Here is a 14,878-nt window from a genome sequence, read left to right on the forward strand (position 1 = left end):
CCCAGAACATGCAAATCTAGGCAGAGGAGGCAGTAGTAATACATTTTATGCCGTTCAGTGCTAAGGGATCACTGGCTGGCTTAACCATGCATGAGATTTAATTTATAGAGAATCTCCACTTTACCAAAAATCAGTTTTCTAATCAGATTAAAAAATGGGTTCTTTAATGAAATCATTAATACTCTCATAAACTCTAGAAAGAAGCCAATAAGCAGTCCACTGGCTAGGGCAAAGCCTATGTTTTAACTACCACTTTAAAAGGAGAAAAGCATGGTCTCTATTCTCCAGGGACATTTTAGTATGGAAGAGTGTCTGAGCGCTACCATGTCCTCTTCTGATTGTATCTGGGAAACAATTATTTTCAACAAATCATGACAGTAAGCACTCCTGAAACCTACCTTTTTCACACTTCCCCAAGGTCACAGAACATGGTTTTGGGGCACCATTCAGTAAAAAGACATCCTGAGTTGTCCAACTGAACCTCACTCAGTAAAAAGGCAGCTGGCATGGGGAGTTTGGGGGGTTTCTTTGGAGAGATTCAGCACTGTTGCTGTGAAATATCAATATAAGCTGTAATTAGCAACATTACACAAAATTTGCTAATTTCTGTTTAACCTTGCTTCCTTCTTTTAAGCATCAGGACTCAGCCAGGGAACAGTGACATTAAGAGAACTGCAATGTCATTTGCCTGGTGATCTGCTAAATGGCCAAATGGCCATCAGTACCCCCAGTCCCCAGCCTGGCCTGCTGCTCTTTGGCCACTGCCTTCTGCAGGGAGCAGCATCTCTCTGCCACAGTCCCTGAGAAGTATCCAGAGGATCCAGTTTACTGCAGGATTTTTTTTTCTGTAACTACTATAACTATAACTATAACTATAATTCTGTGTCTGTCTCATGGGCATGCAGCTTTACAGATTACACTGTAACATATATATCTGTAAACCTTGGCTCCATGTTTACCAGAGAGAAAAAAAAAAAGGTCCTCTCTTTGAATAATAAATTTTAAATGTACTTTGGGACAAGGAAAGCCTCTGTAGTCTGATAGACATAGATAGATTTGGGACTGTTTTGCCAGGATTAATTATCCCCATTTTCAGTAGCTGGAGAAATAGTTGTGGGATTTTACATTTGTTTGAGGTTTTTCCCCAAAACAAAGCTAACATAATCTGTAATTTTGCAAATAATAGAGAAGAAAGAAAAACAGATTTTTTCTGGCTGCAAAAATGGCCTTAAATAAAGGGAAATTCCAAGATGGGGCGTTCCCTTATTTGTCACTGACTGACAGGTCTGGTCCTGACCTGAAGCTGCAAATGGACTGAAATATCCATTTAACTGGCATGTGGAACAACTCCCAGAGGAAGGGAATTTTTAAGGTGAACTCACATACACTTTTTCCAGTTCTAGATTGTTTGTTCTGTTAAAAAAAAAATGTATTGTATTCAATCTGGACTGGATTCATAAAGGGAAAAGTACTTAAAAATAATGACATACAAAGATGGCAAACCTGGACAGTTAAAAAGCTTCATCTGAGCCTTTAATACACCAATAAAATGAGGATCAATATTTTCATCCAGAACAGGAAGCCAAATTACTAGTGATAGAGCCTATTATTTTTTTCTGAGCCAGGAAGGCCTGGATGTATTTATAAAATACTCTGAGTATGCATCTGGAGTTAGGGAGAAAAAAAACCCTTTCCGTGAAAGAGGATCTGCAAAAAGTTCTGAACAAGATTCTGGGAGAAAAAACACATAGTTATTGAACAAATTAATCACACTGCAATTTAACAAATTAGAAGTAATTGTCTTTCATTTGAAATAAACTGCTGTTTAAACTTCTGTTCACAGAATTTGTGATAAAACTGTATGGAAGAGCTGAAAAGAGCCAGTTAAACTGTGAAGTCAAACCTTCTTTAAAAAAAGCTTTTGAGATGAAATATTTTCTATTTAATTTCAGTTTAGAAACAATTTCTAATGAAAAACTGTAATAAAGGTTGCTTGAGTCATCTATTTATTCATTGCAAAAAAAGCACTTATATGACTTTAGGAAAGATAGGCCAATATTTTGCTTCATTAGCTTTGGTTTTTGTTTTTAAGATCTTTTAAATTGAATAAGTCATCATGTTTCAGCTTAAATTAAGCTAAATAATTTAATTAGTAAATCACTTTTTTACAGTTATGAACAAAAATAATTTGAAAAAGACTACTGTGTCCTTTCCAGTTGCTAGGGACATTTTACAAATGCGGTCTAAACCACAGAACTCGGTAATAACCAGTTTGCTTAAATTTAAATAAGAAGTTTGAGTAAGCTTCATTTGTTGATCATGGACTCAGTTATTTTGTAAACAAAAAGAGAACATTTTCTCATTGACAAGGCTTTTTTTGATCAGCATTTTATTTCAGGAGACCCACAGGTGCTCTAAAATGTGCCCAAACAGGGTTGTTTATTCAGGGCTTTTTTGAGGAAATGCAAATTGATTTTATCTTACATTCAGACAACACAGCATCATCACTGGTGCTATATGTAATCATTAAAAGCTAATTGTTTTCCAGATAGAAATCTCTACCATAAAACACTCACTTCTTTGAAGATGTCAGGCTTTTGCTTCTTTTTTCCTTTTTTTTCTTGTGGAAATTATGGATGTTTGAAACAAAATGGGAAGACACTTACTGCTCCTGTGCTAACCCAGCAAAACTGAATTCCTAAACCTCTTCAGTCAAAGACAGCATGTTATTAATAACAGTACCAAAAAAGATTTGTAGCTGAGACTTCACATAAACCCTAAGGACGCTCATCTCCAGGCTTGCTATCCAGATCTACCGCCGCTGTAGCGGGAGGGAGGGGGCACGTGTGTGCTTCGCGTGCGCAGGCGTGTGCGCGCAGGAGCGAAGGCAGCGACGGCAGTGGTGTGGAGAAAGGCTGCTCTGAAAAGAGGGAGCTGGATGTTGTTGGGGAAACCTCTCAGACCGTGCTGCAGCTCAGTGACCACCTACATGCACAGGCTAAATTGATTTCACAGCGCAGAAGAACATTACTTCTTGTTTCATACCCTAGGGCACAAACAACTTTCTGTATGTTTGCGATGACGCTAATTTTGTGTTAACTGTGGAGTTCCTTCTCTAAAAATGGGGAGGCAGAAATTCTTAGGTGTTTTGCTCATTTCTCTTGAAGCCTTCTTGTTTCTTCCTATATACAGACATGTAGGGGCCCTTGAATCTGGTTAGGGGACCCCCTGTCCTGACCCGTGAACCTGCGACAGCCTTTCTGCGACTGGCTGGCAGCAAGCTCCCCCGGCGCAGGAAGTCACCTTGCGCCAGGGCTGCGCTCAACAGCTCTGCTCTGTTTTCTCTCACAGAGGAAATGTTTCAGCCTTTGTCAGAAAGAGATTCACATGGAAAGTCATGTGTTCTTATTCCTATGAAACAACACACTTCTCAACACTTAAATATATGGAGGAGGGACAAGCATGCAACCAACTGACTGCTGTTTAAAAGCAGTTCAAGCTAGCATGTTTTATTTTCATTTGCAACAAGCTAAGAGCTTACATGTGTCAGTTAATGCAATTAAAACTGATGAATGGTAACTCATTGAGCTGCACTAACTTGATTACTTCCAGTCATGTGTGCCCACCCAAAGATTAATTTCCTCTAACCTGAGCAGAAAACAAACCTGTCCCGTAGTCACTGATGCTTGCTGATTTTGCAGCCTTGCTTAGGGCTAGATGGTGATTCCTGTTGTATGACAGTCCAGCCACAGCACTGCTGAATTGGCCTGGACTCTTTTGGTTGAGTTCAGCTCTTTTCTGGATCACATCCCATCACCACACCATTCTGGCTTAATCCAGTCCCTCCTTCAACCCACAAACCAAACTTCTGCACTGCAGTAGCTCCTTTTCCCCGCCATCACCCCAGTGAACACCAGGCAGGCTGCCTTCTGATTTTAGAAAGAAAACCACGTGCACTAGTGAAGCACATTGGCAAGTCCATGCTCTGTCTTTCCTTAGGCGTGAATACTTCTCTCTCAGACTTAATGCAAGCCAGTTTCTCAGAGCTGTCCACAGTACTTCTCTCACCCACACGGCTGATACGCTATGGTAGGGTTAAAGCACTGAAGCTTGATGGCTGTTTGGGACAATGTGGTACAGTTAATTTCTTGAGTTGTCCTATGGTCTTGTGCATCATGCTAGCATCCTTCTGCAGATGGCCAGGTAGATCAGTAACTAGATGGTTTCCTCAGGCAGGCTACACAAGTTAGAGGTTAGAGTGCAGTGTCTGTGGAAGATGTTTAAGCTTCCTGAGCAATACCTCTTCAACTCTTCCAAAGGCACTACGATACTCTCATGGGAGATGGAAGAAGTCCGATAGCATTATAATACCAAATTAGCACCAAATTATAACGGATGGGAGAAAATAGTAATACTTACAATTTTTGAGTTAGGCAGCTGATTTTGATTGTAGTACTTTCAGCAGGCACCCAAATGACACTCAGCCAATTTCCCTATTGGTTCTGAAAAAAACCTGCTTCTTTCAGTGAAATGCAAATCACTGACAACCCACTGACTACCTGAGAAAAGCTGAAAGCCAGTTTCTGTCACGCTCTAGGATGTGAGGTGATGTCTCAGTGCACAGGGCACTGGGATATGCCTCTTATCTGCAGTCTGTCTTAGCTTTTGGAGGCAGGCCTGTGTCTCATCTCACACTAGAACTAGAAAATAACTTGAATAAACTAACAATAAACTAACTTGAAGCACTATGATTTCTGAAGCAGCAAGTACCATGCACCAACCCAGGCAATCCCGGATTCTCCAAATACAGATGACAGGAAAGTGCAGGCTGCATGGAGCAGCCAGGCACCTCTCCTCCTGCTCTCTGTCCTTTGACAGACAGGTTCTGTTGGCTAGTATTATTACACAATGTTTCCATTACTAAATCATAGTGCAATTTGGAATCAGATTTCATTGCTGCTAAAATCTGAATCTGAGCAACGCACATATTTTCAGCACGTCTAATCCATATGTTTCTTGTATGATTATTTGGCTTCTCCTATAAAATGGGCCAGAAAAAAAAAAAAAAAACACTAGCAAATAGGGTGAACAATGGGCTTGCATGAGTGTGTGCACAGCAAAATATGAATGTCTCATCTAAGTTGTGTTTATAGCTTGCTATTGGATAGTCTGTCTGAATCTGCCCTATATAAAGAAATGGGTGGATGTCATGTTTAATCCAAATTTAGAAGTTTACACTGAAAAAAGGGGCTGCGATAGATTTTCTGATTCAAACAGAAGGGCACTTTCATGTTGGTATTCTTTCACATTTTGTGCATTTTTGTGTGTGGACAGCATGGATTTTCCCTTGCTTTTGTTATATTTGATATGTTGCAATAAAAAAAAAAAAAAAAAAAAAAAAAAAAGATTGCCAGAATGGAACTCTGTAAAAAAGGAGTCAGTTCTTGTCACGATGTGACAATAGCCTTAGCCCTTTGCTACAGAGCACAGTGCAGGGTTGCCAGACAGCCCTGTCCCCTCGGGCTTTTCAAAGTCTGTTGGCAGCTTTATTCTTTCAAACAGGCTATGTCCCGAATCTGTAGCCAGAGAATCCAATGCAGAGTATGCCAGCTGGCTTTAGAGACTGACAGACATTCTGAGCCAATACTTATCCTAGGGAGATAAGTGAATTTTTCATTCAAATGGAGTGGGTAAACCAGCATGATCATGCTTCAAAATGGTACAGAGGGTCAAGATTCTTTACACTACCGTCATAATACGTTATATAAATTGTATGAAGATTAACCAGCTCTGAAAATTCTTGTTTGCTGTCTGAGACTAGAACATGTTGATTGGAAAATCTTAACAAGTGCTGTCATGTCCTTCCTAGCTGTGTGGTACACTTTCTGAAAGTGCTCAGAAGGACTTCCTTCAAGTCCTGTCCCCACTGTGCTCTCCAGTGACTCTTTCAGATTCTGTGGCATAGTGATACCAGTGCTAAAGACTGAGTATGCTGATCAGTAACTATAACTTTGCCTTTATGGCACTTGTTATTTCAGTTTTTATCCTGAAAAGGAAAGCTGTACCTTAATAACCTTTTTTCAACTTACAGAAAACTTGCCAGGGAGAACTGGGCATTGTGAGGAAGCGCTTCTCCATTGCCTTGTTTTTTTGAAGAGCATGTCAAAAAATAATTTTATTTTGACCCTATCTTGTGTCAAGTTGATCTAAATATGTTTTGTACATTTGCCCCCTCTATTTAAACTGTGCTTTCGTTATCCTGTTTATGCTTCACATCTACAGTATGAGTCCTCAAAATCACTCACCTGGTGTTCTTCATATTGTGTGTCTAGAAAGTAGTAACTTGAGTTCACTATGTCTTTTATGAAGATAAATCTTAGTCAGGCTCTTCCCGGCAAGCTCCACATTGGCAAATGCAGACTCTCACATTTCTAGTGGTCTCTAAGTTCTGGGACACATCCCCTTAATGGATATCTTGAGCTTTTTCAAATCACATTCAAAAAAATAAGTATTTTTTTAACTGTATCCTGGCAGGTCTGCAGAATGTCTCTCTTGCGAATCTGTTTATTAAATGATTAAATTAAATTATCCCAACTTAATTAAGAAATAAATCTTATGCAGTCACCCTGTCTATCCCTGTGCCTGCTTCTCCCTCTGTCCATGCATATATCTCTAAGTTCCTCTTTAGTGGGGGTAAAGTTAATTACCTTCCTATAATTGGGATAGGAGAGACAAATTAATGCCACTCTTGAGGAAAGAAAGGCAAAATTTTTATACTTTGTATTTGGCAACACTCAGCTGAGCATGTACATCTAGCTTTTGATTTAGCATAGCACTGTTATGCCTTCTCTGGGGTGGAGACCATCATAGGTGATACGGGGAGAGGTCAGCTATGTCCCGTAGGAAAGGTTAAGAAACAAAAACCAGAAATCTGCCGAAGACGAGGCTTCATCACTTTAATTTGGCAAATAACTTGCAGTGCTTTATTTACTCTTTGGTCTACTGTTGGATATTTGGTCTAAGTTGTATGAAACACTGATTCATCTCATGAGTACTGTTATGTGCTTTAACAGTATTTTTCGATGGTGGTGAATTTACATTGTTTTACATTTTTCAACCAGGTGAAAGTTATTCTGCTTTCAGTTCTGGCTTTCCTTTGAAAAATGAACAGACAAACAAATATGCCCAGCATTCTAGTTAACTGAGTCTTCCTAATGGTTATCACAACAATTTCTTCTAACCTTAAAGGTTAACAGCTCTGTCTATATTTAGAAGCTTGTGCTATATTGTACGGGGTTTACACTCCCTCTTGCTGCTTCTGTATAGAGATGTGTGGCACTATCCTGTCCAGAATTCAGACAGAATCATCTATCGGCTTCCATAGCACCTGAAAAGAAAATAGCAGGGCACTCATACCTTGTAGTGTTTTAATACACTGCAGTACACGGTGGATCAATAACACTTAGATTAAATCATATGTTCTCGCACTTGTATACAAAAAATAACTTCAGTCTGCTTTCTTGAAATCTGTCACAGAACAATGTTTTTATGTTTAAATATTGTTTTGGATGAACACAACGGAACAGAACTTCATTCATTCCCCATTTACAGGTTGTGATAGACTAAATGGCTGCTACTGTTGCCTGCCCAAGAAGCAGCAGTGAATCACTTCATATTACAGGTGCTTTAGACATTTCTGCTCCCTTTTTGAACAGCCTCATCTTTTCCAGATTTCCTGACCCAATGTGGATTAAAGATTACTCACCACACTATGCAATTGCTCTTCTGTCCAAGTGGGTCTGGCACTTGTTAGACTACTTTGTGAAAGCTTTGGATATCTGTACTTTCAGCATTCCGCTTTTACCAAAATAATGACAATTCCTTCATTCTTGACAGAAGGGGCATCTGAAATGTGAAGATTAAATCTCAAATTGGTTTCAGTGTATTAAATTAATACTTAATAATGTTTCCTCTAAAAAAGAACAAGACACAGTATTTTCCAGCATTCCACAATGAAATGCAAGAGCTCAAATAGACCGAGGTTTGAAAATTAGAGGAGTGGAGTGATCCCGTTTTATGAAAAAAACTCCAGGGCAGAAGGCCCAGAAACACATACTTGGTACCTCTCTGAATTGCCTTAGCATTTACTCCTCCAAGGAGTGGAGAAGATTTAGGGTGGATCTTATCCATGTGTATAAATGCCTGATGGGGGTGCGTAAAGAGGCTGGGGTCAGACTATTTTCAGTGGTGCCCAGTGACAGGACGAGAGGCATCGGGCACAAACTGAAACAGAGGAAGCTCCATCTGAACATGAGGAAAAACTACTTTACTGTGAGGGTGACTGAGCACTGGAACAGGTTGCCCAGAGAGGTTGTGGAGTCTCCATCCTTGGAGATGCTCAAAAGCCATCTGGACAGGGCAGCCTGCTCTAGGCGATGCTGCTTGAGCAGGGGGTTTGGATCAAATGATCTTCAAAGGTCCCTTCCAACTCCAACTATTCTGTGATTCTGCAAAATGACTAAAGCAGGAGCCCTTGCTTTACATAGCCGTGCCTCTTTACAGTGTCAAAAAGATAACTGTAGAGAAAATGGAGATCCAGACTGATAAACAAATAGTAAAAATATTTTTTTAAAAAGGAAGAAATGAACAGATTTTACTGAGAAATAGGTAAGCTGACTGCTTCAGCAGCAGTGGAGAAAAATCTCTTCCCCTGCTGATGGGAGGGGTGTGAAGGAAATTTTCCTCCTTGGCTGACTGAGGAAATCCTTGTTGTCCGGATGCTTCATTAAATTGTGATCTTGAGACACTTTCTGAGAAACTAAAGAAAAAATCAAGGTCTAAGGCATTTCCTGATATTTTCATGACTCAACAGAAATATGAATAGCTATTAAGCCCAACTGGTCATTAACTCCCCTGTTATTGCCCTGGGCTGATCATGTCTGTAATAACCAATTGGATTTGGTTTCATTAGACAATTAAAGCCTCTGAGTTCCTCCCGTGGTGCCATGTTTCTTCTAGTTTGGTGTGGCGATCAGGCTTACGCTCTTTCTGCTCAGTCTGGGACTGTGTTTACGCCTGAAGCAACAGCTTTTCCAACCACTCCTGCAAAGACCTTGTTTAAAGTGCCGACCTCTTCCACAGGGTCTGTAAAAATCTAATTCTCTATTTCAACTAATAGGAACAAGAGAGATAGCCATAAAAACAGCTATGGAGATATTAAGTGTCATGATCATTTTTAATATTGGGGAGTTTTGTTTCATCCTTATGCACTTTTTGGTTCTATTTACTGTTTTTTTATAGGTTATTGTAATACCTGCAAAAAAAATACTATCATCTTGTGGGCACTGTGTAAATTGTAAGAATGATTTTGTAGCAATTAGATCAACTGATTTGTCAGTCAAACTTCTCCATTTATCAGAAAGCTTTCTTGTGATCAGATTTTTATCGATTTGAAAATCTTTTGTTAAATACTCCTATTTTATGCTTAAAACTTTAAAGAATATGAAAATAGCTCAAAAGCAGTGGTAATTTCTGATGAATTATTTCAGATGTGAAAGCTCATCATGGTAAACCCACTGCAGAAAAAATAAGAGAATGGAGTCATAGGAGATTTTGGTTTGGGGAATTTTCATTTTGATTATTGTCTCATTGTCTTATTTTGATTGTTGTCAGTGGTAAGTGAAAACTCTCAACGTTTTGCTTGCTCCCATGGTCTCCCGCGAGTCTCTAAGAGAGGCCTCATTCCATATGCCCAGTGTTACCTATGTTATTCATAAGCTCAACAGCAGCTCAGTCTATTTCTATTTACAAGATTATATTTTTTGAAAACTGTTTGAAGTGACAGCTTGCCAGATTCTGCGCATCTGTTACGGGCATTCACCCCAGCACTTTATCGGCAGCCACCATTTCACGAACATTTCAGAGGAGGATGAGTATCTATGTGTACTTCAGTCTCCCATCTTTTTCTTCCTGTGGTTGCTCAGTGTTCCTGTAGCACAAGCTGTGACTACACATGGTACTTTGTGTGTAACTTTAATATTTTATTTATGAAGTGAGTGGGAATTACTTCACAATATAAGGCAATTTATTCTTACAAGTTTTTCAGTGCAGAAGAGTTGAAATCCCTCTTCTCCTTCCTCCCTTCTCCACTAAGGCACGTCATCCCAGTAGCTGGTTCCTACGTCACCAGTGTGGTGTGGGTGAGGTTGCCACAGCAACAGCACACACTAGGTAGCCCCCCCTATAACTACAGATGTGTGAGTCAGTTTAAAAGTTTTACTAGGTTTTTATTAGTCTGTGATGCAGGGCCCAGTCATATGCAGTTACTAGTCTGTCCCGTGCTCACAGATGATCTATTAGTAACCCTCAAAGTAATCATTCTTAGTATTAGCAGCACTGCACCCTGCCAGTGAAAACAATTCTGGATCCTTCCAACCTTCAAGGCAAACATGGTTATTTCTTATGCTAAAGACATTCCAGTTAATTCCAGACAAGCTAAAAAGAAAAGGGGAGGGGGAGCCTTTGGGATGAACTCTCCACAGGTCTGTCCTGCTTGTTTGTCTGCCCAACAGGCGCTGTAGAAACTGACTGGTTCATCAGTCATCCCATGGCCATGTCAGGCCATTGAACAATAAGTATCTCGAGCTTTAGTTTTCAAAAAAAATCTTTAAAGCACCTGTACTGAATAACTGTTGAAGAAAAAACTAGACTTAACTGTGGTGAATTGTAAAACCTAATTTTATTTCTAATTAAAGCAGCAGCAGTGATAAAAGTTTTCAGTCAAATCTAACTTACAACTTTGCTCCTTTTTTCAGACATGGAGATGACTTGATTGTGACACCATTTGCTCAGGTAGGCACAATTTTGCTATATTTCTCACATAATCTTGCGAGTTAAAGGTCTAAAAGGCCAAACCAGTTGTTTTCCACTGTTGTTAATATACATGCTTGCTTTAAATGGGAAAAAAACCCTATATAAAAAGTAATAATCTTCCCGCTCTGTTACCTATACTTCTCATTTCATTATTGCTCTTTGATTATCTGAAAAGTTGCAAAAGCAGCAGGATCTTGAGACTAGTCACCTTTCGACTACTGTAGCAGATATAGTGGTACTATGTACTGATGAAAACAAATCTGTTTTCTGTTATTCTATTGCTGTTTATAATCATGGTTTCTCCTTCTGGACATCTTTTACCTATTCAATTCAAGGTAATTTTTATAAGAAATATGAGTTTTATACAGAATGCTTATGCTCTTTCACAAAGCCAAATCTATTAATTTGATTTTTCCATTCAGCTTCTGGGTTCTATAAAATACCAACTCAAAATTTTGTATAACTTGTATAGAAACTCCCCAATTTTTAGCAAAAGAGCTGTCTTGTCATATATGAAAAGTTAACACTGATATTCCTTGTACTCGTATTAATAGTTTTTTCCCCTGTAGTAGATAGGAATGAAAGTTAATTCAGCCTAACTAGAGAAAAAAAATCAGGAAGCTGTATGTGATTTAAGGGATTGAAAAGGAGGAGAAAGGTTCAGACATGCAACAGTCTGAAATAGGAATACAGTGACCACCTGAAGTTCGAATACGCAAGTTGCTTTAGCCCAATGCTCAAAATACACAAAATGAATATTCATTTAATAGTTTATTATATACTTAATTCTGTTGTAAACAAACAGATGTAGTGGTTATAAGACACTGGGTCACATCCTTAATATGAAGTTTAGCTTCATTTTCTTATAAGCAGAGAAAAGATTAAGCCTGAGCCTTTTCTGAGAATACTTTAAGACCTGTCAAATGATAAACATACTTCAACAATACAGAAAGAGAAGAAATTATAGCAAAAACAGGAGAAAAAAAAGAAAGTTCCACTTCTGGGCTCTATTAGTTCCTCAGAAAACATGAAAGCTCTAACTCATAAGCACAGAAATTATAGAAATCCTATGGCAGTCACACAATCTAATAATATTTACTTTAGCTGAGTTTATACTTATCTCCATCTAGCTTTTATCACAAATTATACTATATAGATAAGTCAGGTTACAGTGTTCCTCAGAAAACAACAAATACTGCACCACATTTACTGATTTTTTTTCCTGAGACAAAACACCCTACTTGCTTTAAATAGGGTTTGGTATGTCTATGGACATAGATGGATGTGCTTCTGCAATTAGAGCAGGAGCAGTTGGACATTATTGCTACTTGAACCAAGGTGTCATAATTGATTACTTGAACACTTGTACGCTGTTTCAGTGCAAAACACTGGTAGCAGTAGTTTAAATCAACCTGTTTTCCTTTGCACTGAACAGGAGTAAGAGCACTTGCAAGAGGAGTTATCACATGGCACATTCCCCCCCCCCCCCCCCCCCCAAAAGGAGAATTGAAATGCAGTTGAGAGATTGGGGGAAGTGCCTAACTGGGGGAAGTGGCATCTGATTATGCTCTTAGGAAAAAATAGCCCTTATCTAAAAATGATTTATATAAGCAAAATCCCATCTCCTTTTGGAGCCTGCTCACAGACTACAACTCCAGATAAGCACAGGGCCCATCCCGCAGAGTTACTTTAGCAGTATCAGGGCCTCGCTGCGGACTTCAGCGATTGAACCTCACATGCTAGTATAATGCATACACATCATATAAAACACCCTTTTAATTTCTTCTTAATAAGAGCAGTGTTTCCTCACGTAGATTCATTTTTGTTTTGCAAACAGCTAAGGCACTGTTTTAACCAGTTTGGGAGTTCCTAGTGACACTAGGTCATGGCATGTGGATCACATTCTATTTATTTCAAAACGTCTTTATTTTCTTCACTCATGCAGAAGGCTTGTTTCATATGATTGTGAGCCACCTGGTGGTAATAGTTCAATTTTTAGCATTTCAATTACCATTCAGTGTATCACCGTATCAGCATGGTAGCCCAGTTGCATACTATGTTACTGGGGGCAATGTGGAATGCTATGTCCCTCACATAGCATCTGGCCCCAAACAGACAAGACAATTTACTACTTTTAACAGAAATGGGATTCAGTAGACTAAATAAAAATCTATCACAAGGATATTATTAGTTGCACTTCCCTATACTATAATGTAAACCAGCTGCTGTAATTCTTAGAATTTTATTTTTCAAAAGAATATAGTTTGAATGATGTGAAATTTAAGAACCACATGTAGTTTTTTAACTTCAAAATGGTCGACTATTTTAATCCACTTATGATTGTTCACATATAACTTGATTTTGAAATTAATATTATTTACTTAGGGATTAAAACCTAATTTGTAGGTTGCTTTTTTGCTCATAGATCTAACCCTGGAAACATTAAGCACAAGTGGAACCTCTGTGCTCAGAGAAATTGTCACTTAAAGCAAACTATAATGCAAAAGTGGAAGTGAAAATATTATTATATATACCGATGCTTAAATATTATAGATGCACAAATAATTGGTCTTATATTCAATAAATCAAGCTGTTTAACACCAGAATTCACTGCAACCAATGTCCAAAGTTTTTGTTGTCACTCTTATGTTCATTGCTGTGTATGTGGAGACCCCTTGCACTTGGAGAAAGTGCCAAGGTATGCCTGTAGTATGCTAAAGCAGCTGGAACGCTGGGCAGATGCTGGCCATTTTACCCCTTGTCCAAGGAAACAGCTATCTAACCTGCAAGAAGAAAAAAATGGAGGCACATGCATGTTACACAGTCAAGTCTCCTTATTCTGGAATAACAGAGATTCATAATGACTCGGACAGTGGAAAAATCTGAACCATGTCAATAGTGACATGAACTAAGCAGAGACACCCTAGCATCTCTTCAGGGGCCCAAGTTTGGGTCTAGCTAAGCTTATGAAGCTTCAATTCATAACTGGCCCCGAGCAGTCTTGCAGCTCTGCACACTTCTGTCTCCAGTGCTCCAAGTTCTGAGTGTTATATTATTTCAGTTGTAATGTGAACCTCAACTAGGTTCACGTTTTCACATGGCATTGTGCCTAGCCTATTAACCCTGCTGAAACTCAGCACAGCGCAGCGGATACAGAGACGTTCATTCTGGTCCAGCAGAGGCAGAGCTAACAAGCATAGCTGTATCTGAGATGACTCACTGAGGAGTCACTTTGCTGTATTTGTATGTGCTCCCAGTTCTCAGTGCACCTGAATATACAGCCAGGTTGAGCCCAACAGGGCTTACTGAGTAGGAACTTGCCACCAGAAAAATGGACTACATTTTTTCATGGCCCAAGGCAGCTCTGGGAGCCACGTAGATGTGTTTGTGTGTGCAGTGCTACCTCTAATAACCACAGCACATACAAGCAGTCTCAGCATTCTGGCACAGGTAGATCAGAATCCAGGCAGACTGACCAAAGAGAACTGAAAACTGACTGCAGTCAATAAAATGTACGTCTTTCCCTAATATGCCCAACCTTTTTACTTTTATCCTTTCTCTCCCACTTTTAGCTCATGCTTTCCTTTTAAAATATTTTCATATTTCTTTCCTCAGTATTTTAGCAGTTTCTATTGTCACCTCTTTTATGAACACCAGCATCTCCAGCCATCTTTTGTTCACTTCATGCCATGTTCCCATCTATGTATATCCATCATCTAGATACAATATTTGTTAGTGTCATAATATCCTGGGAATGCAAATTTGATAGCATATGTAATTACTTTTATTTAGGGCTAAATGTAAAATACATGAGTTTGCCTCCTTGTCCTTATCTTTTTAAAGAAAAACATAATGAAATGAGTATTCCCTAACTAAGCAACAAATTTATTATCTTAACCCATCTGGGAATTGCCCACAGTAACTTGGACACTGCTAATCATGATTCTCTCCTGAATATTTTCTGTCTGTTACAAGCTTTTGTTAAGTCCTTCATGTGTCTCCAGCC

General features: G+C 39.0%; 1 protein-coding gene across 5 annotated transcripts in view; it reads left to right on the top strand.

Annotated features, from left to right (window-relative positions):
- LOC112995758 (3',5'-cyclic-AMP phosphodiesterase 4D) overlaps nucleotides 1-14,878 on the top strand; it is a 604,531-nt gene that overhangs the window by 482,187 nt on the left and 107,466 nt on the right. For all 5 annotated transcript variants that reach the window (XM_064500988.1, XM_064500989.1, XM_064500990.1 and 2 more), the window contains one exon: nucleotides 10,815-10,851. In XM_064500988.1, the coding sequence (XP_064357058.1) occupies nucleotides 10,815-10,851 (37 nt within the window). The remainder of the gene's footprint in view (nucleotides 1-10,814; nucleotides 10,852-14,878) is intronic.

Source organism: Dromaius novaehollandiae, chromosome W (genome assembly GCF_036370855.1).
Source record: "Dromaius novaehollandiae isolate bDroNov1 chromosome W, bDroNov1.hap1, whole genome shotgun sequence".
In the NCBI taxonomy this organism is placed as follows: domain Eukaryota; kingdom Metazoa; phylum Chordata; class Aves; order Casuariiformes; family Dromaiidae; genus Dromaius; species Dromaius novaehollandiae.